At 37.5% G+C, this 22,284-nt stretch overlaps 1 protein-coding gene across 1 annotated transcript in view; it reads right to left on the bottom strand.

Annotated features, from left to right (window-relative positions):
* The window catches only part of TAF2 (TATA-box binding protein associated factor 2), a 66,213-nt gene that overhangs the window by 42,648 nt on the left and 1,281 nt on the right, over positions 1-22,284 (bottom strand). The window contains exons 2-15 of the mRNA XM_070940361.1: positions 22,090-22,144; positions 21,034-21,194; positions 18,952-19,070; positions 17,980-18,121; positions 17,527-17,758; positions 16,129-16,313; positions 15,036-15,149; positions 13,430-13,529; positions 11,686-11,771; positions 10,339-10,474; positions 8,278-8,432; positions 6,634-6,748; positions 3,628-3,737; positions 2,874-2,939 (exon numbers count right to left, since the gene is read on the bottom strand). Coding sequence (XP_070796462.1) covers positions 2,874-2,939; positions 3,628-3,737; positions 6,634-6,748; positions 8,278-8,432; positions 10,339-10,474; positions 11,686-11,771; positions 13,430-13,529; positions 15,036-15,149; positions 16,129-16,313; positions 17,527-17,758; positions 17,980-18,121; positions 18,952-19,070; positions 21,034-21,194; positions 22,090-22,144 — 1,776 coding nt within the window. The remainder of the gene's footprint in view (positions 1-2,873; positions 2,940-3,627; positions 3,738-6,633; positions 6,749-8,277; positions 8,433-10,338; positions 10,475-11,685; positions 11,772-13,429; positions 13,530-15,035; positions 15,150-16,128; positions 16,314-17,526; positions 17,759-17,979; positions 18,122-18,951; positions 19,071-21,033; positions 21,195-22,089; positions 22,145-22,284) is intronic.

Genomic DNA, 22,284 nt, shown 5'->3' with positions numbered 1-22,284 from the left:
AACACAGTTTTTAGTGCAAAGAACATTGCAACTCTACAATCGATACACTTGAAAATAATCTCAAGCAAACGTAGCAGAAAAATTCTATATTGTCTCACTCCAGTTCCTATTGAATGCTTGATGTATTATATGGCGTCAAATTTTTCCAGGGGTGGGCTGCTGGGGGTTCGCAAGGGTTTGGGAGAACCTCTAACTAAGATTCTGTGCAGTTTGGAGAACCCCCAAATCCCACTCCTGGCTGGCCCCACCCACCCTGCCCTGCCTTTTCCAAGAGTCCCCATGCAGCCTGTTTTGGATGCAGGTAAGTGCAGGGCGTGTGTGAAGGCTCAGGGAGGGCGAAAAACAGGCCTACCAGAAGTTTGGGAAGGCTGGAAATGGGCCCGTTTCTGGCCTCCAGAGGGCCTCCGGAGCCTGGGGAGGCTGTTTTTGCCCTCCTGGAGGCTCAAGGAAAGCCTCCAGAGGGAATACCCCCCCCCCCCCACCGTGGTGCAGGAGGCTGACTAGGCCATGCCCACCATGGCCATGCCCACCAAGCAACCGGGTAGAGAACCCCTTGCTAAAATTTTTGAAGCCCACACCTGAATTTCTCCAATGTGAGCTCTCTGGAGAGTAACAAAGAAACAACTCACTCTGGTAGCATAATATAAACTAAGTCACAACTTCATATACAAATTTTGGGGCTGTCATAATTCAAATATACAATATTAGGATTTGGCAACTGTGGAACAGTTCATGACTTCCACATTTTTCCTCCTCTCTCTCAGGCTTTCTTCTTTATATACTGGTTTTCTAGTACCTACTGATTGTCATGACATTGAAACTAACAAGGTACAATTTGACTCTATAATGTTTAAATCATGCTTTACAAATCCACTTAAAATGCTGTTTAGAGTTTAAGCTTGCTAATTCTACGGTTATACAAAATATAGTTAATAAAAACTAAGATCATGCACAACACTAAACTGTGATTTAAAAAATATTACTGAGCAATTTCTCTCCCTCTCTGCCAAACAATACTTTTAAGGGTATTAATTTTATAAAATACGAAAGAGTATAAATTTAATATATTTCACATGGTTGCTTCAACCTCTTTATACTCCAAGTAAGAAAGAATGCAGTAATAGGCCTGTTCCCTGCCTCTTAGGATATTATATGAAGATGTTTGGGGAGGTTATTTCATGCCACATAACAAAATTCAACAGAGTTCCTAGACATTTTAAACACCTCAATTTCTTATGTAAGCATTGTTATAAAATAGTTCCTGACCCTCCAAACCAGGGTGGATAAAAATCGATGGTTTAAAAAAAAAAAAATCAAAAAAATCAGATTTTTAAAAAATTAAATCAGATTTTTTTTTATTTTTATCTAATTTATTTTAATAAAATGCTTTTGGAGTAAAAATCTATCTAAAGGTAGTTTTCTATTTAAGATATATTAATAATTGAGTTTATTCAGCATGAAATGGAGCTTAGTTATGTCGCGTGAGGCTGTATATTCTGCAATATTTACATTTTTGGTAAACTCTTTCAATGAATCCAAGCTCTGCAAGCTGAGATAACATGCACTGCATTGATGCATTCACACAATTTCACAATAACCATGAGATAAATCATAAAACAAAGTTCAGGAATATTCCTTTATCCTGCAAGGATTTATGCAAATCTATGCATAGATTTGCATAGTTTTGCAAATCTATGTACACCACAACCTGTATGATTGTTTGAAGAGAATTGCATCAGTACCGCCAGGCTCTAAGTATGAGAAGGAAGGGCAAGCAGTAAAAATGAAAGTGAAATCTTCTAAGCAGCTTATAAATATAATATTAAAGAACATTTCAGATCCATCATCTAGCACAGTGATGGCTAACCTTTTTGCCATCGCGTGCCAGGAGAGGGGGGGGGGTAGGGGGGTTGCGCATGCACGTGCCCACGCGCATGCGCACGCAACCCCACCCACCCCTGCTCCTGGCACATGATGGCCTGGTAGGCCCATTTTTCTTTCTTACCTGGCTCCAGATTCTTTCTATGAATCTGGGAAGGGCGAAAACAGCCTTTCCCACTCCCTTGGAGGCCCTACGGTGGCTGAAAGGGCCCATTTCCCAACTCTCGGTGGGACAGGAAGTGATGTTTTTTGCTGTCCCCAGCCTCCAGAACCTCTCTAGGAGTCTCTAGGAGCCTCTCTAGGTGTCTGTAGGAGCTTCTCTAGGAGCCTTCCCCCCCCCCAGGCCCTCCAGAGGCAGGAAACAGCCTGTTTCCCTACTTCTGGTGGGCCCAGAAGGCCCGAAAATCAGCTGTCCGGCGTGCGCATGTGCCCCAGAGCTGAGCTGGCGTGCCCATTAATATGGGTCCGCGTGCCACCTGTGGCACGCGTGCCATAGGTTCGCCATCACGGATCTAGCACCTGTTAGCAGGCATCCACTCACCTGCTGCCTGCTACATCCCTCACTACCGGTTGTGTCACTACCGAATCATCAGCCGTCTCATTAAAGTGAATATGACGGTTGGTGAGTCAACAGCAGGTCACAGGAGGAGCTGCTGCATGACAGAGATGACACACATTTTTAAAAATTATGATTTAAATCGAGTTGATTTAAATCAAGCCTTTTTACTAGTGATTTAAATCATGATTTAAATTGTGATTTAAATCGACTCGATTTGAATCAAATCCACCCTGCTCCAAACAACAGAGTATTCCAAAAATGCCTTTACTCTCTGAACACTCCCTTCGATTCAGAGGTGTCAGAATGCACAACTGTAGAAAGGAAAAGTCCCTGCACAAGTTATTAGTACTTGGATCAATATTCTATTATATATTTGAAAATGCTGCATGGAGAAGATTTTCAAATACTCCGTGCCTTTCATAAGTTTACTTACTCCATGGCAGAAAGATCCATGTCCACTTCCTCTCCATTCATCAATGGGATTTTTTTCTTCTTATTGCTGCATAAAAACCAGCAAGAGATGCATAGTAAAATCATATTTTTGTCTTTTTCTTTTGTTAAAAAAAAAAGAGAGAGAGAGTAATTCATGGCTACACAAAGGAAAAAGCAGCTTATGATTAGGTTGTCAATCAAACTGGGCGTTCTGACATATTTTTGCTGATTCTTATTTCTGTGGCAATTGTTTCTTTTTTCTCCCACCTGCTTCCTTGTATAGTTGCCTTTTTTTTTTTTTTTTTTTTTGGCAATAGCTTTAATTGGGCTGCATTTAGTTCGTACTGTCTGGATATCCAGAATGCTGTTTCATAACCTTTTGGTCTCCGAAAGGGAGACAGAAGTGCATATTAGTGACCAACACCTTCTTACAACTATGATTCTTTGACTTGTTAGAGTGGCTGAGTGGAATGTATTTATCGTGCTGAAACAATGTCAGAAGACCCAGATCAAACTGGAGACATCAATGCTGTGTTAACCACTTTTTGCAAAACGTTAACGTTTGTATTCCTTGTGTGAAGACTAGTTTTTTTCATATTGCCATGTTGATACTGGACAATGCAGCATCGCTACGGTTTTGAGACTTTTGATAAAACATATCTAATAATAATAACAAAATCATTAAAAACAAACTTATAGTAGTCACTTCAGATAGGCATTTTATAAGGAAATTCCATAGATGGTAAAAGCCCTACCGTCTGCTCTTTGAATGACAGGGTATATCATGTTTGAGGCTGTTTTCTTCTATTTGAAGTGTGTGGTTGAAAGATCCATCAAGCTCCTGCACTGTCACTTTAAGTGGACCCTTGAAAAAGATGCATCGTTATCAAGTACCAGCAGTCATAATGATTTATGACAGCCTGAGTTGCATTTCCACTGATACCCTCCTCACCTTCACAGAGGAAGCTGAAGAAACTGACTTGGTCATTGTCACTTAAGTGTGCTTTAAAGATAAGCATAGATTTGAACTTGAACATGTTTAATGCACAATACTGAATCCCATATTTAATATATTTACCCTGTCAGCTATTTCTTGCTGAAGAAAACATTATTTTACATAAAGGTAAAGGTTCCCCTTGCACATATGTGCTAGTCGTTCCTGACTCTAGGGGGCGGTGCTCATCTCTGTTTCAAAGCCGAAGAGCCAGCGTTGTCCGAAGATATCTCCGTGGTCATGTGGCCGGCATGACTAAACGCCGAAGGCGCACGGAACGCTGTTCCCTTCCCACCAAAGATGGTCCCTATTTTTCTACTTGCATTTTTTACGTGCTTTTGAACTGCTAGGTTGGCAGAAGCTGGGACAAGTAACACGGCATTAGGGATTTGAAACGCTGAACTGCCAACCTTTCGATTGACAAGCTCAGCATCTTAACCACTGAGCCACCGCGTCTCTTATTATTTTACATATTAAAAAGCAGGCTTTTAGATCATATTTTTACATTCAAAACATACATGAAATGGCCAGAAGTTAAATGAATTCAATATTTACGCCTACGTTTTACTTCAGTATTGAGCAAGGTTTAGCTGGAGGTAACTGAAAGAATTATATTTCAAATTTTATTTAGAGCCAAAAGGTCGAAAAGCAAATTACAAATAAATCTAAACTTGGCGTTAGATAAAACAGCTTAACAGGTAAAATCCAAATGAGGAAAAGTATGTAAAAAATTTACTTGCAGATAAAAATCCTAAAACTGCAGTGCCCAGATTTTTAACTATGGCTATAAAAACTGGACTTTTAGTAACAAATCAATGAGTTGCGGTTTTATTTATTAACTCTTTTACTTGTAAAAACGTTTTATCTAATACCAAGTTTAGATTATATTTGTAACTTGCTTTTGGGCCCTTAGGCCATAAATAAAATTGGAAGCATTATATAAAACCTGGATAAAATCCAATGTAACACATGCAGCATTCTTCTTATTCAAAGAAATGTTCAATTGTCCTTCTTTTTTTTCCTTGTTCCCTAAACCAAGGGTCTCCAACCCCAGGGCCGCAGACAGGCACTGGTCTGCCGCCCGCCAGGAACTAGGCCGTGCGATGTACAACATCCAGGCAGCACATGAAACCACACTTCCCGATCTGCGGAAAAACCACCCTCCACAGAACCAATCCCTGGCACTGGGAAGATTAGGGGCCGCTGTACTAAGCAATATTTATTTATTATTTATTATATTTCTATACTGCCTTTCTCCCGTAGGACTCAAGGCGGTGTACAGTCAAGAAAAATATAGATACACAAACATCATAAAATTGCTAATTAAAATTATCATTATAACATAGTTTGGCCCAATTAAATAAACCTAAAATTAGATAACATTTTAAAAACGTTCACATGTTCATATGTTTAGCCCCGCTTGTTGGAACATCAGGGTCTTGAGGGCACGGCGGAAAGCACGGAGATCAGGGATATTCCGTATCTCCGGGGGCAGTTCATTCCAAAGGGTTGGAGCCCTCACAGAGAAGGCCCTCCCCCTGGGAGTCGCCAGTCGGCATAATTTGACTGACGGTACCCTGAGTAGTCCCTCCCTGTGAGAACGAACTGGTCGGTGGGAGGCTATTGGTGGCAAAAGACGGTCTCGTAGGTACCCAGGTCCTAAGCCATGGAGCGCTTTAAAGGTGATAACTAACACCTTGAATCGCACCCGGAAGAGTGCAGCTCGCTTAGGAGAGGTGTTATGTCCTCGGCTTTACACCCATTCATTCAGCAATTGTTCAAAATTATGGTGACGCTGAAAAAAATGGACACACAACTAATCCTCAAGGTTCTGGCCATCATAACAAACCACGGACATCTGATTAACATTTGTAACCTTCCCTGCCAGCTTTCCACAAGCAAAGTCAATGGGGAAGCCGGCAGGGAAGGTCTCATGTCACTTTGGTTAAGTCACTCTTGTTTTTTTCCTACCAGCACTCCCCACTGGGCCTCCCAAGTCCTCACCCCCCTCCCCACACTCTCTTCATGGCATCCCTGCACTCCTTTACTTGGAATTCCCATTATTTTCCTTCTTTAACAACCCACTTATCCAGAGTTTTTGGCAGCCACCAGGACTGCCGAGACTGTCATCGCTACGTGATCCAAGTCACACGGCATCACATTTTACGACCACATTATTTAGTGTCAACAATCACAGTCCCAATTGCTGTCATAAGCCAAGGACTACCTGTATCCTTGATTCTGGAGCATATCTGGAGTGGTGCTATAGAGAAGAAAGTGAAAATATTTCACAGGTGGACAGGAAAAAAAGGATATAGGCTTAGACCTTAATAAATGAAAATGATACTCAACTTTCGTTAACAAGAGACAAAAGAAGCATTTAAATTAAGTGGGGGCCATGATTCTGCAGAGAGGGTTCAGGGTAATAAAATAGCGACTTAATTTAATAGAAGTTAACTTAATACAGAATAGAATAGAATTCTTTATTGGCCAAGGGTTATTGGACACAGAAGGAATTTGTCTTGGTGCATATGTTCTCAGTGTACATAAAAGAAAAGATACATTTATCAAGAATCATAAGGTACAACACTTAATGATAGTCATAGGGAACAAATAAGCAATCAAATCATATTAGGAAACAGTCAATATAAATTGTAAGGATACCAGCAACAAGATTACAGTCATACAGTGGAAAAGGAACTATAATGCAATATTTAACTATTTTGACAAATTTTAAGGGAAAAAAATGGACAAAAAGTAAACTTACCACATATTTCTGCGTCCCAGGAGAGGTATAGTCTTGCTTTATTTCTAATTCGAGTACATTTCGTTTTCGATTAAATGCAAAACTGCCATAAAATTTGACCACACTGCTTTGATCTCTGCAAAAACTCAATAGGAAAAAAACCTGATCCCTTATATATTTTGCACTTAACTGCAATGCACAAGTTTTGCTTATTTAGGGTTTGAAAGGGTTGGTCTTCCCCAATTAACATGTCAACAATAATAGCAATAGCACTTATATACAGCTTCACAGTGCTGTTGTGTACCGAATCAGCATATTGCCCCAACAATCTGGCTCCTCATTTTACCAACCTTGGAAGGATGGAAAACTGAGCCAATCTTGAGCTGGTGAGATTCGAACTGCCCGAACTGCTGGCAGTTGGCAGTCAGCAGAATTAGCCTGCAATACTGCATTCTAACCACTGTGCCACCACAGCTTTTAATAATTCCAAATTATTAAAAGCCACTTTGCATGAAGACATCTTCTCATTTCAAATGTTTAGTTCTTGTATGAAATCTGAATCTGAACAGTCCAAATGTAGTTAATAAAGTTAGTTACATGTACAGGTAATCCTTGGTGAACAGCAGCAATTAGGACCAGAATGTCGGCTGCTAAGTGATGTGATTGCGAAGTGTGATATTATGTGACCATGGACGCTTAATGACAGTGATTCCAGCACTTCCAGTTGCCATATTATTATTTTTTTAAAAAAATCATACTATCATTAAATGTGATGTCATGTGGTTACCATTTTTTTGATTCCCTGCCAGCTTCCTTATTGATTTGGATTGTGTGAAGCTGGCAGAACAGGTTGCAAATCACAATCACATGACTACATGATACTGTGATGTCATAACTGCAAGTGCCCAGATTGATCCACATGGTTACGGGGACACTGTGGCAGCTACAATGTCAAGTGCCTGTCATAAATCACCTCATTCAGCTGTGTTATAATTTGAACTATCGCTGAATGAATGGTTGTTAGTTGAAAACTACTTGAACTTGTGAGCAATTGCTAAAAAAAGGAGTCCGTAAGCAAGGAGTAAATGGACCGAGATTGACAGAAATTCCACATTTTAATGATCAAAGAAGCTACTTTAGCAAAAACTATATACGGTAGCAAGAATGCTGTTGTATTTAATTTTGTGAACATCATTGTACTCACTAGGTAAAATCTCCAAGTAAGATATTAGAACCACCAAATAGATTTGCAAGTTTCAAGATCTGTACCAATAATTCTATGAAATTAACTTGCATAGTGATTTAAATTACTAGTATGCATTGCCACAAGTGCTTTGGTGTTATGGATAATGCCAAAAAGTAAACATTAATCTGAAATGAAGATTTACAAGAATCCTTGGGTAATATTTTCTTGAATTTTACTAGAGTTCCTCTGTTTTTGAGAGATATCATACTCCTTCCAGAGTTCCGCCACTACCATAAAACATTTAACCACGAAATAAAACCACAGCCAAAATGGGATTGGTCCTTGCAAAAAGAGATAACGATTTGAACACTATTACCAAAGATAGTTTTTCATATTTTAGGCTATTTGTTTAGATTGTCTTAAGAACAGTTGTTTTTCACCTTCGTGTAAGTAGGCCAAAGCACAATGGAAAAGGATACACCCATTGCTTAATTAAAGGTTGAATGTCTTTGCCAGACACATTGGAAATGGATTTCAAAAACCCAGATGTAGACACCAGCATTTGACTCCACATATGAGATTGGAACTTCTGGGAAGAAGCAGTGCTAGCTAGACTCAACAATTTGTTGAAAACCTATGATGAAATTAAGATTCAGAAAATTGGTCAGTTTCATAAATCTAAACAGATATTTAACCTTGAGAAATGCAAATGACAATAATATAACTGTGCACCTTTTTAAAAAAGGGATATTCAAGAGTTTGGAAACTGAAGATCATATCTGATTCTTCAACACTGAACCAGACCAAAAACATTTGATTTAATTTAACTAATTAGTAATAATTAGTGGGAACGTTTTTCCTATATTTAATGATTTCTTCCTTCTGTTCGTTTCTGCTTCCTGTCATTTAAAAAAATAAACATCTGCAGTAAACTTTGATTCTTTTCCTTTGTGTTAGACTGCTTTCAAACATTCTACGAAGAACAAAGTGAAGCAGAGAGCACCAGAAACACCAGGTTTCAACATTTCATGAAAACAAAGTTGCTTTACTTTTTGAACTAAGCATATCATGTGAATTCAGCTATTGTAAATTATATTTTATGGTTTAATGTTGTGAAAATACAGCCGGTAAGCTTATTGAACTTGGAGTTCAATTGAGCATTTGCTCAAGATACAAATGAAATCAAAGCTTCAAACCACATCTATTGCATACAATCTCATTATACCTGCAACTACTTCTTGACCTAAAGATGATTCTGAAGACAGATTCATGCCAAAATGCATCCTGTTTACAAATCAAATATAAATAGTGACATGCTGGATCAGCCTAATGGGAATGTTCCAGCAGCAGCAAACTTCCTGCCTCTGCCTCATATCTCGATTAATGCAGTCTGTATTCCAGAATTCCTTTTAGTACATCACTGTTTATACATTGTGTCCAATATAAAATGAGAAAAAAAAAACACTTCTAAAAGCCTTCAATTTATTTTAAAACTGTTTCCATGGGAAAATAGAATAGACTCCGTTGTTTACATCAACAAGGAGCGCAACGGTTTTGTAAGAGACGATCTGAGTCCAGGCTTTGTTATTGTAGACCGAAAGGGAAAATTTGGATGTGTGTACAAAACAATTCAAGCTGCTAGGGACTGATTAAAGGGGCAGTCATGTAAAAAAAATAAATAATGTCCATGGTATCTAGATTCAGAAAAAGATGTCAAGGCAACAGAATGCAGATGCTGGGCTAATGACCTGACTATTTCATCTGTAAGAAATAGAACAACTATTCAAACAAATGTCAATATGGCAAGTATTTTTCAGGATTTAAGTTTTCTCCTGAGCAAACATTATTTATTTTTATTTATTTATTTATTTATTTTATTTTATTAGATTTCTATACCGCCCTTCTCCCGAAGAACTCAGGGCGGTGAACAGCCAAAAGATAAAACACAGAAATACAAAATTTAAAATAGATTAAAACAGATTAAACAATTTGGCTAAATTTTAAAAATATCCCATAATTAAACAAATTAAAATTAGTGTTTAAAATTTGAATTTAAAAATTTTAAAAGGGAGAAGATTTAGGCCAGGCCTAAATGACAAAGCTTGTTCTCCCACAGCCAGTTCCCAAAGACAGATTAACCATTCTTCTTAGTCAGCTATATTAACCAATTTCAAACCCTGCTTACGGGTCTTATTTAAGTAAACAATCTCAATGTTTTCTCGACGGATAGTTAATGTGTCATAATCTCTCAGCATTAATGGGGAGAATACAAGGGTGGGCTTCAAAAATTTTAGCAAGGGGTTCTCTGCCCAGTTGCTGGGTGGACGTGGCCATGGTGGGTGTAGCCTTTCCTGCACCACGGCGGGGTGGGGGTTTGCCCTCCCGGGGCTCCCTGGGAGTATGTTTGTGTAGAATGGAAACAATTTTATAAATTACAAAGAACTGAAATCAATCAGTTTAGCCCTTCATAAGTAGAAAAGAAACAAAACACCAATTTTAAAGGAATTAAATATATTTCAATAGAAGATCCAAATACTTACTTGTAACATAAACTCCATGCTTATTCTATTTTCTATCAGTCTCATAACTAGGTGGGCCTTGCATTGAAACATGGTATAATATTCCCAGGATAACGTGTGAGGATGTTTTATAGAAAAGTGTAAATGTGATGCAGGGCTGGAAAATTAAAGCAGGATAATTTTTCATTCATGGTGTATTTTATATGAAAAATATATTGAAGCTGAGACTACAACAGAAATAAAAAGGCAGCTATTTTCTACTAATTCATGAATTACATAGTATTAACTATAAACATCTAGACTATTAAAAACAGAATTCATGTTATTGCAAATTTTATTCATTTCTGAAGAATTTCTGAGGTAAATGTAGGATGTAAAATTAAAATCAAAATAATAAATAAAAGATTCACATCTGTTTCGGAAAAACCAGTAATTTGCTTTTACGTGAATATTACCAGCATAATGATATAGGAGTAGTTTTTAAAAGTGCATTGTTATTTCTCATTATAATCATGCTAAAAATAATGGCTATTCCATCATAATTCATTTCCAAGTATGTGAATTTTATGGAAAGTAACATTTGGAAAAAGTATTCTACTCAAGAAGACAGGAATTGTTAAGATCACTGTCTAAAACCATTTCAGAAATAGCAATCCTATTGCTGACTTTTACAGCAGTATATAAACAAATCACTAGAACTGTAAAATGTTTAAAACAGCTAGAACAAAAAACACCAAAGACATAATATATATCAAATGTATAAGTAGCCTTTAAATCTCGAATCTGATTCTCTGACAAGGGTACTAAAGGACATCAACAATTTTCAGAGGGGTAACCATGTTAATATTTTTCAACTAAAATATGAAGCATCTTGTGGAAGCATAAAAATTAAGAAATTATAGAATAAGCTTTTGTGGATCAAAAGCTTACATCTTGAACTAAAGTATAACTTAAAAGATACTTACAAAAACTTTGCCTTAAGCATTACAAGACCCTTGTTTACTTGCTACGAAACAACACATTCAACTTTCCCCTAATGCTCTAATTAATAAAATAATATTAATAGTTATAAAATAAGTCAAATGCTATTTTCATTTTACCGCTGAACCTGTTTCTTTTCACTGGAAAGATTTTTGAACATATATTCAGTTAATACAGTACAATACAGTATAATACAATTTCTCTCTCTCTCTCTCTCTCTCACACACACACACACACACACACACACAATAGAGATGTTTGCCGAATAGGTCCTTCACAAGGACTTGCCAATAGAAATAATGTAAGCCTAGGGTCAATTTCTCATTACTATTCTAAAAGGCATATATTAATTGCCCTGTAACTCTATCCATTGTTTACTAAACGTACTTGTCCTTTTCTTTCCCTCCACCAAAGATTGGATGCAGTAAAACGCCACCGGTCTTTAATTCGTACGCCACAATTTTGTCTAGTTCCTGAAATGCAAAACATATTATATTCTTGAGCATGTAGTCACAGTAGTTTTAAAAAATACCTCTCTGCCGATCAGGCAACTCAGCTGGGATGGTCAGAGACTTTTCAAAGCATTTTTTTTACCACCTCTTCAGCCAAGAGGTTGCAGAAAAAAATGCTTTGAAAAGCCTCTGATGATCCCAGCTGAGCCGCGTGATCATCAGAGGCCTTTTTTTTACTTTTAAAAGCATTTTTTCATCGGAAGGTTGTAGAAAAAATGCTTTTAAAAGTAAAAAAAAAAGCATTTGATGATCGTGCAGCTCAGCTGGGCACAGGGAGGGGGGCAGGGATTTTTGCTACCAGTTCTCTGAACCACCCGCTGCCATCGCTACCGGATCAGGCGATCCGGTCCGAACCGGGAGCATATCACCCCTGCCTTAACCCAATTGAAAATCTATGGAGCAGACTAAAGAAACTTGTTAGCCAGAAGCGACCCAGCAATAAAACCCAGTTAATAGAAGCAATCATTCAATCTTGGTTTCACATTATAACAGCTGCAGAACTAAGACTTGGTTCACTCCATGGGAAGAGGTTGTAAGGCCGTAATTCATGCTAAAGGTTAGCCAACTAAGTATTAACTGACATGGTGATCATTTTTGTATATCTCGTTTTTTCTATGGTGATAATTTTTGTATATCTCATTTTTTCTACGTGTTTCACTTTTCTTCTTCATACGTTAACTGCTATTCTAATAGCAAATCCTTCATAAAAGTTATTGCATTACAGTCTTGATTATCTTTCCATTGATATATAATTGTATGGTACTACTCCAAAAAGAAGTGGTGTTATTATTAGCTTTAGAAAATACACTTTTCCCAAAAGGTTTCCATAATTTTGGCCACTATTGTACATAGCCCATCATGGGATTGCTGCCTTCCCTCCGCCCCCAGTAAGTATGTTATTCCTAACAGTCAAAGTGAATTGCTGTTTAGAACTACAGAATACTGGATTTTACAATTAGGGTGTTGAGACGCCAAGCATCTGAAGATCTTCCAGATCAGGAATGGCTGAATTAGACATTTTCTTGTTAGAAAAATACAGAGTTCTCTAAAACATGAGCCCAATTGTGACTCAATAGATCAGATATGTTGTTTCTGACAGCAGGAGGAAGTTCACATAATTGAACACCCCTCTAGATATAAATTCCTTCCATATTAAATATTTTTTTAAAAAAAATCAAAGGGAAGGTTAACATAGAATTGTTCTTCCTAACATTCTAGCAGCTATCTTGTCACAATCAAAATCATGCCAAGCACTTTCATGTTCTCAGAGTCTTGTGGATTTTTCTTTAAAGTGATTTACTTAATACTTCGTTGGTCATACTAATTAGGTACCCAAACACAACAAAATGTTGTGTGAAAATGTATAATTAGAGTTAAGTTAATATTTCAGAAAGTTGTGTATTTGATTCATGGACCACCCAAGCTTTTAATCCACATTGTTTTACATAATAGTTCCAAAATTAGCACATACTGTACATGTTATTTGTATCTTGGTTTATATCCCTCTACTTGTGATAACTTTGCTTTAAAGATATGAAGAACACCAGCAGCTTTGCTGAATTTATCCTCAGGGGATTTAGAGATGCTTCCAAAAGTTCTATCCATCTGGATGTATTTACCTCCTTAATCCAGTGACGATATTCATTAACACCAAAGGTTTTCTTCATCCAAAGTCCATAAATATAGCCAGAGATTCCCTTTAATACCCACTCATCTGACCTGCAAGTAAAAAATGAAAATGACAAAATGTCTCTTGATTCAGAGTAATCTAAAACTGCTCCTTATTGATACTTTGCAAATGCAAATATTTTCACAGATGAAAACTTTAAGAGTTAGTCTCCAGTCTCCCTCCTCTGTGAGTTCTGCAGGCAATGTCTTCTTTGTCTGATTCTTCCCTCCCCCTTAAACAGCGAAGAAAATGAAGAAGAAGGGATTTCAAGAGAGTAGCTATTTGCACAGCATATGCACAGCTCTCAGCTTTGGACTGCCAGGGTGATCATGCTGAGGTTGCAAAAGTCATAAATAGTTGTAAATTGGCTGTAAAGTTATTTTTTCAACAGCATAAATCTGACTGGTCGCTGAACAAGTGGTGGGTAAGTGAGAACTACCTGTAAATCAAGGCAATCTGAATTGGTACTGATGAATTTACAAAAAGGATAATATGATAAATAGTTCCATAAAAACATTAGCCTAGTATAGACTAATTGAATAAACCTGCTCTGAATTATTAGCAAAAAGACCATAAAAACATAAAAAATGTTTTTATATAAATTTTTATGGTGCGAATACACTTGGAATCTGGTGTACTTTCAATTATACATGTTGACTTCCACTTGGTGCTTCAGTGGTTTTGCAATCACAAAATTACAACCAGTTCTCAAAGTTTCAACCATGTGCGGCATCCCAGAGGTCACATGATCACAATTTGGGCATTTGCCAACTAGTGTGCACTGTCCCAGTCACATGATTGTCATATGTGACCTTTGCAGTCATCTTCCAACACGCAAACTCAATGGAGAAGCTGGCAAAAGTTGCTGGCATGTGACGCTATGTTTAACAACTCATGGTGATACACTTCACGGCTGCAGCCAGAATTGATGTTGTAAGTTGGGCAGTTATGTGACTCTTCACTTTATCATAACATTGCTTACTGATGAAGCTATCAATCCCAACTGCAGTCAGTAAATGAGGACTACCTGTACTTTCAATTTATCCTTTCAGAAATACTTTCCGTTTCTGCTAATTTACCAGCCATGTTTTGAGGTGTTCGCTGAATATTTATTTGCTGGGGACTTTATTCATTCAAAATGTGTTCCAGACTAAGGCAAGAATTGTCTAAGTAAATTCAGCAGAGCTATCGATCATGGCTTTCAGAATTATTCGTGAAACCCATGATGGTACTAATACCAATCTCCTTTATGTTTAGCATTAGAGCCGCGGTGGCGCAGTGGTTAGAGCACAGTACTGCAGGTTATTTCTGCTGACTGCCTACAATTTGGCAGTTCAGGTCTCACCAGGCTCAAGGTTGACTCAGCTTTCCATCCTTCCAAGGTGGGTAAAATGAGGCCCCAAATTGTTGAGGGCAATATGCTGACTCTGCAAACCGCTTAGAGAGGGCTGTAAAGCACTGTAAAGCGGTATATAAGTCTAAGTGTTATTGCTATTATGCTAATCCTTCACATACTCAAATGCAAAATTCTTTCTCCGAGGTATCCATTTACTCACCAAGACATTCTAGATATAAAGCAGCCGAAGAACTGCTGGGCTAGGGCTTCAGCCAAGCACCTCCTGGTTAGCGGAGTCTCATCTATTATCATGGCACTATGCAAAAGGTTCGTGCTAATTTAAAAATATCAAATAAATATCAAATGGGGGAAAATATAGAAAAGCAATCAGAGTTTTTTAAACAAATATAAACAAACTATTTTATTAGTGGCTTTACATAATTAATAGCAGGGATATATAACTGATATCCAGGTACTTCTTACAAAAACTTATCTGTTTACATACTGCTGCTGGGACCATCCCAACTCTCAACCTCTTCTAGATGGACCCCTGGAACATGATCTGTTGGACTCCATAGGGAAATCAGAGTCTATCTGGAGGCCAATGGAGGAGAATATTTGTAGCCCAGGTTTCAAATGAGGGGTCCTTGGTGCTTTCTCAGCTTGGCTGTTTTCCTGCTGATGTTTTATTATTCCAATTAGGGTAATATTGCACTGATGATGTTACCTAGTTGGGTAATGAAACGTCTACGAGAAAGCAACCAAGCTCAAAGAGCACTAAGGACCCCTCTTTCTGAAGAAGCCAAGTTAGGCAGATGACAGTACTTTATAGATAATCAAGACAAGAGCTGTGGAGGGGTGGTGCAGCGGTTAGAATGCAGTACCGCAGACTACTTCTGCTGACTGCCTGCAGTTCGATTCTCACTGGCTCAAGGTGACTCAGCTTTCCATCCTTCCAAAGTTGTAAAATGAGGACCCAGATTGTTGGGGGCAATATGCTGACTCTGCAAACTGCTTAGAGAGGGCTGTAAAGCATTGTGAAGCGGTATATAAGTCTAAGTTGTATTGCTATCAGTAGCACCTTAAACTTGACCTGGAAACCTAACTGGCAACCAATTTGTTCCAAAACTCTTTACAACCGGAGGTTATTTTACTGAATCAACTAATGTTGACTAGCAAGTAAATAGCTGCATTCCGTGTCACCTGCAGTTTTAAAGTCATCTTTAAGGACAGCCCAACTGAAACAAACCATGATAATTTTTGTTCAGATCGGCTTAGGGTTGCAATGGGTTACTGTTATAATGAATACTAACCTAAAAATGCTCATAGAAGCATACGCAGCTACTTCAACATACGCCTCATCTACAAAAACTGTTTTGAAGCAGGAGTAAGGGTAACGACAAGTAAGTATCTCTTCATAGAATTCGAATACTTCATGGAGATACGACGTAGTATGTTTGAGCAGGGGAAGAAGTTGGGGTAAACAAAAATGGGTGACCTAGAAAAAATAATAGAAAGAACCGAACATGTAACTGAATAATTAGATGGCAATTAGCGCAAGAACGGGAATAACTTTTAACTCAGCAATGTTTGGCATGTCCTACTGAACATAATATTAGAGTACTTTTGAAAGCCAGTGAAAGGACATTAATGATAGCCCTCAATGAATGGTCTTGGCAAACAAGTTGCATATAGTAATACGTAACACTAATGCTGGGAAATTGTATGGAATCAGGTAAATAAAAATTAATGAAATTTTACTGTTTTCTGCAAAAACAGAAAAGGATGAAGGCCAGTAGAAATTTTAGAAAATAGACAGTGAATGTGGGTAGAGGAGGGAGGAACACTTAGATTGGACTTCCAAGAAATAAATATAGATGGAGACTGAGTCCTTCGGGAGTAGGGCGGTATACAAATCAAATAAACTAAACAAATCAAAAATAAACTTAAGAGAGGAATGGGGGAGGCAAGTCAAAAAAAAAAAGCGTAGAAATTGAAATATTGAGGCAGGCAAGAGACGATGGGTAGATGATTTTTTTTTATTGCTGTTTTGACATGCTCTTCCACTTTCCTCTCAGATATGATGGAAGGATGATTCCATCTTTTTATCATTGCTTTGAGTTGTCTCTTTCTCTCTCTCCCTCTCTACTCTTTCCCCCCACCCTCTTTTTTTTAGGCAGGTGACATGATTAGAAGCAAGACAGGAAAGAAAGAAAAAGACTTAATATAGGGTGACATGATTAAAAGCTAGAATAAATGATAGAAATGAAGGATATATCAATGTGTATATTTTTGATAAAATGAAAGTAACGAGAAATAGGTGGAACACTTGAATAACGATAGATTGTAATCTAATATAGATGTGTATTATTAGAAATACATAAGTTGATTGAATGTAATAATAATGTTTAATCTGTTTTATCTGTATTGGAATGCATGGCGCCCAGGTGCCACACTGTTCACGCATTGATTTGACATTTTTATAAAAAATAAAGAACTTTTTAAAAAAAGAAATTTGTTATCAATTTGTTTTGCGTTTTTATTCAACCCTAGCTTTGAAAATTAAGAGTTGCCAACAATATGTATTGTATTAAAACTAATTCTCTTAAAATTTGTCTATGAATAATACAACAAAAATGGTATCCCAAACATTAACAGTAACACAAGTCTACTTCAATATTAAATCAAATAAACTGGTCCAAGTGCATTACCTCGTGCATGTATGGATCAACAAGAATTTCAAATGGTCCAATAGCCAAAGAGATGTTAGAGGCAGCAGTGGGTATTGGCAGCGTATAATGGAAAGTCTTCTTTCTCATATCATGAGTGTACACAGTTTCCACTAAATCGCCATTTGAGACTGCCACCATCGTGGCATCGACGGTATATTCCAGTTTCCATGTGCAGAGTTCTGAATACGAATCAACACAAGGAAACCAGAACCTAGAGAGAAAGTTGAAAAAAATAGAAATAATTAATCTTTGCACAATAAAGAAAAGCCATGGTTTTATTAATAGATGCCGTGAAATCATCAAAGTCCACAGCTAAGTAATAGTATTATTAAGGTAAAAGTAAAGGTTCCCCTCGCACATATGTGCTAGTTGAGAAATGCACACACCAGGAGTATTACTTCTACCAGGAGAATAAGACTACCCAAATCTCACCTTGTAGAGTTTTGATAACCACAAGAGAAAACATGGGCACCTCTTTCCGCCAAGCTGCCTTCCACATTAGGTACCACAAAATTCAGACCTCCTTTTGGCTGATCCAAAGAAAAGTTGATGTGTATCTTTAACACTTTTAATTCTGTAGCAACAACAACAACAACAAAAATTGACCACTGCTTTAAAATGTATATATATATTCATCATTATTTTTAAGAGAATTCTGCATTTATAATATTAACATATTTGGAAAGAGAAAATTAGGATACTGAATGTAGGAATCCTAACTAAATCCTAAATCTATACAGGTAGTCCTCATCTTGCAATCATTTATTTAGCGATCGTTCAAAGTTATAACGGTACTGAAAAAAGGAAAAATATGCTGGATGCCAGGCACCAGGATTTTCATCGCATGATTGTGGGGATGCAACCATTTGTTTAGTGACTGTTCAAAGTTACAACAGCACTGAAAAAAGGGACTGATGGCCTGTTTTCACACTTACAACCGTTGCAGCATCCCCATGGTAACATGATCAAAATTCAGGGGCTTGGCAACTGGCATGTATTTATGACAGTTGCACTGTCCTGGGGTCATGTGATCACCATTTCTAACCTACCCAGCCGGCTTCCGACAAGAAAAGTCAATGGAGGAAGCCGGATTCACTTAACAACTGCATGGTTCACTTAACACCTGCAGTGATTCACTTAACAACTGTGGCAAATAAGATCGTAATTGGGGAAAATCTCACTTAACCATAGAAACGTTGGGCTCAATTGTGGTCATAAATCAAGGGCTACCTGTGGTCACCTGGGTTGAGTGTTGGGTGGCTATAGAAATTAAAGGAAGAAATAAATCTAAGTAAATAAAACAAATTTAAGCCGCCCTGAGTCTCTGGAGAAGGGCGGCATATAAATCAATTTTTTTTAAAAAAAAACATTTATTTCACAAATCTGTAGGACCTTGTACTGTACCATCAGCATGCTTCCAAAGCTCTGATGGCACTTTAATACACAACTCTCCATTTCCAGCATCTGGATCCACAGCACTGACTGCAGCAGCATAGGCATTGGAAAAGTAGTTGAGATTTCGTCTGCAAGGTGAATGAGTAAATCATTTCAAGTTTCAGCAAAAACTGGATTAAGAAAAGACAATCCACACTTTGAAAGCAGCTCCTCCCCAAAATAACAAAACAATATTCCAAAGTAATAAATCCTCCAGCAATTACTATATTTCGAAAACGACACATTCTTCTAACACCCTGGAAAAGACATTCAATAACCACAGAACATGTGAAGTGTTTTAAGAAAACCCGGACAAAACCATCACATATTGTATATTCTCATAATATGGATTCAGCACATGGAGCAAGGCCTGCCATCTGTCCGTCTGTCCATCCATCCATCTGACTTACAGATATTCAATCAAAATGCACAATAAAACATTAAAATTAATAAGGATCATAAATTTAAAATTCAATAAAAATAAAACTAACCAGGATGAAAAGGAAGGGAGCAAAGTTTGTACAGAAAGGAAATGGGGTGTTGTCTACTCTATTAGCCACTTCCAAAGTGCCACACCCCCATTGGGACCCCAGACTAGATGGCAGAACCACGTTTTCAACGCCTTTCGGAAGGTCAAAAGGTTAGGTATGGATATCACTTTGGCAGGCATGATGTTCCAGAGAGTGGGAGCCACTGCAGAAAAGGTTCTTCTGGACCCAGCCAGCTGTAAAGGGCTAATCCCATCAGGGTAAAACGGTTTCTCAGGTGGCCTGGATCCATGCCATGCAGTGCTTTCAAGATGATAATCAACACTTTGAATTCAACCTGGAATTTTTATTTTTATTTATTTATTTGTATCTCACCTTTATTATTTGTACAAATACCTCAAGGCAGCAAACATATCCATCACATCTTCCTCCTCCTATTTTTCCCCACAATCTTGTGAGGTGGGTTGAACTGAGAGAGAATGACTGACCCAAAGTCACCCAGCTGGCTTTCATAGTTAAGTGAGCAGAACTAATCTTTTAAATTCTTCATTATTCTTTTTGTTTTTGTTGCTTATTTTCATCTTGCCTTTTCTGCTCAAAAAAACATAAACTCTCAGCAGCCTCACACGCTATGAAGGATTTGGGAACTGCAGTTCTAAGCTATCTGGAGGGCAAAAGATTCCACCACTTTGTATTCATTCAGAACAGCTTATTTTAGCTACCGTATTTTTCGGAATATAAGACGTACCTTTTTCCCAAAAAAAAGAGGGTGAAAATCTGGGTGCGTTTTATACTCCGAATGTAGCCCTGCCCAGCTTCTCAAACAGAGGTTTCAGAGGCTGAAAAAAGCATCAGAAACAAAGCTTCAGAAAAGAAACCCCAAACGGAACTTCAGATGCTTTTATTCTGAAGCTGTTTCAAAGGCTTTCAGAGGCAGGAAAAAGTTTTTTCTGAAACAAAGTTTCAAAAGCAGGAAAAAAAAGCAAAAAAAAAAAAGCAAAAAAAAAAAAAAAGCAAGGTACAGAGCTCACAACCAAGGAACCTGTTGCTTCAATTCACCTCTGGGAATAGCTGATTGGGGTATTCTGGGAGGCAGATCCACCTGCCAATAGGCTTTTTTCTTATTTTCCTCCCCAAAAACTAAGGTGCGTATTATACTCTGAAAAATACAGTAGGCAGAAATTAATAACAACACAACTATTAAAATTGGGAAATCCTATTAATTTTTTTTCTATAATTTTTAATATTTGTACTACAAGATGACCTGAAGCATAATGATTAAAAGGTCCAATTAATGCTTCCTCTATGAATGAACTGCACACAATGAACACCAGGAACAAAAGTATTAGAGACCTTGAATTTAATTTTAATGAATTCAGTGATGCTGTTTCAACATTCTTAAAATATGATACAGTACAAGAAGTTTCTATTGGTAGTTATTACAAAACATCTCTACAGATGCCATCTCTAAGGCATCTGTAGTTCTGAAATCCAATTTATATTCTGCCGTGAAAATCACTGATAATGACTGCAAGGACATTAATCAGTGTGACCTGTTACTTACTGTTTTGACTCACTGTGACAAACTTCCAGTGTTGGATCGTTATATATAAAAGCTGCTTCCAAATCATTGACTCTAACTCTATATATCCTGCATTGCTTACTGTTCAGTTTAATTCTATTCAGGTTTGCAACTGTTGGAAATATTGTCAGCTCCACATAGCCCTACAAAAAAAGAAAAAGAAACCCCAATGTCAGATATACGTTATTATAATCAAAGTTGTTTGCTTTTTATAAAACCAAGATGTGCACAAATGAGTCTGTGCAAGGAACAGCTGGCTTGGATTGATCCGAACCCAAACAAAATTTATGACAGTTATGCAATGCTGATACATTTGCATCTGAGGTAAAATAGAGGAGAGAGGGATAAGAAGATACTAGGAAAATTGAGGTCAGGTAGAAGCAAGAGAGAATTTCAGTCTTCCCCCTACTTGCTCTGCCTGTTCACCCTGGCATCCCTCTGAATTTTGTTTCATACCTAAAACTCAATCAAACTTTTCTGGATTTTCTTTCTTTTGTACTATAGGTGATCCAAAACCATTGGTAGAACTTCTAGAATGCAATGCTTTGCTTCCGGGTCAAAGCCCAGAATTAATAAATTCAGTAGATTTATTGTTCTAAATCCTCTAATATTTTAAAAGATTTGTATGCCGCCCATCTAAAACTCTTGGAAACACAATTAAATCACTAAACCACAAAAATGTGAATGCTCATTGTATGGGATTTGTAAATGACACCTTATAGCCTAGCATGATTTCTGAATCAGCTAATTGTGATTAAGAAAAACCATTAATGTACCACATGTGGAGCCAGTATAGCTAGCTATCCACAGTATATGCCATAAGACATTAATTTAGAGATGTTTCCCTTTGACCTGTTTTTTAACTGAGCCTATCTGAGATGAAGAAACTAAATTGCTCTCAACAGTGAGGAAGGAAGGAAGGAAGGAAGGAAGGAAGGAAGGAAGGAAGGAAGGAAGGAAGGAAGGCAGGCAGGGAGGGTGGGTGGGTTTGGTATCCATTAGTAACCTATAGTCCTTTCTTGTTAACATAGTACTTACAACAACAGATTTTCTTTGAAAATTTATGCTGTTGATGCAAATCACCTGATGGGTTGTGCTGGGAAAAAAAGAAAATTCAAAATAAATAGAGATTTTGATAAATCTAGGTTTACAGACATACATAACATTTGGTAATAAAGACAAATTCCTAGCTCATCTTTTTGGGTGCACTGTACATAATCTAATATTTTAGGT

This window comes from Pituophis catenifer, unplaced genomic scaffold (assembly GCF_029215685.1).
Source record: "Pituophis catenifer annectens isolate HBS135680 unplaced genomic scaffold, rPitCat1.0.hap2 SCAF_3, whole genome shotgun sequence".
NCBI lineage: Eukaryota > Metazoa > Chordata > Lepidosauria > Squamata > Colubridae > Pituophis > Pituophis catenifer.
Note: the sequence above shows the minus strand (reverse complement) of the source record. Positions and strands in the feature narration are given on the sequence as shown.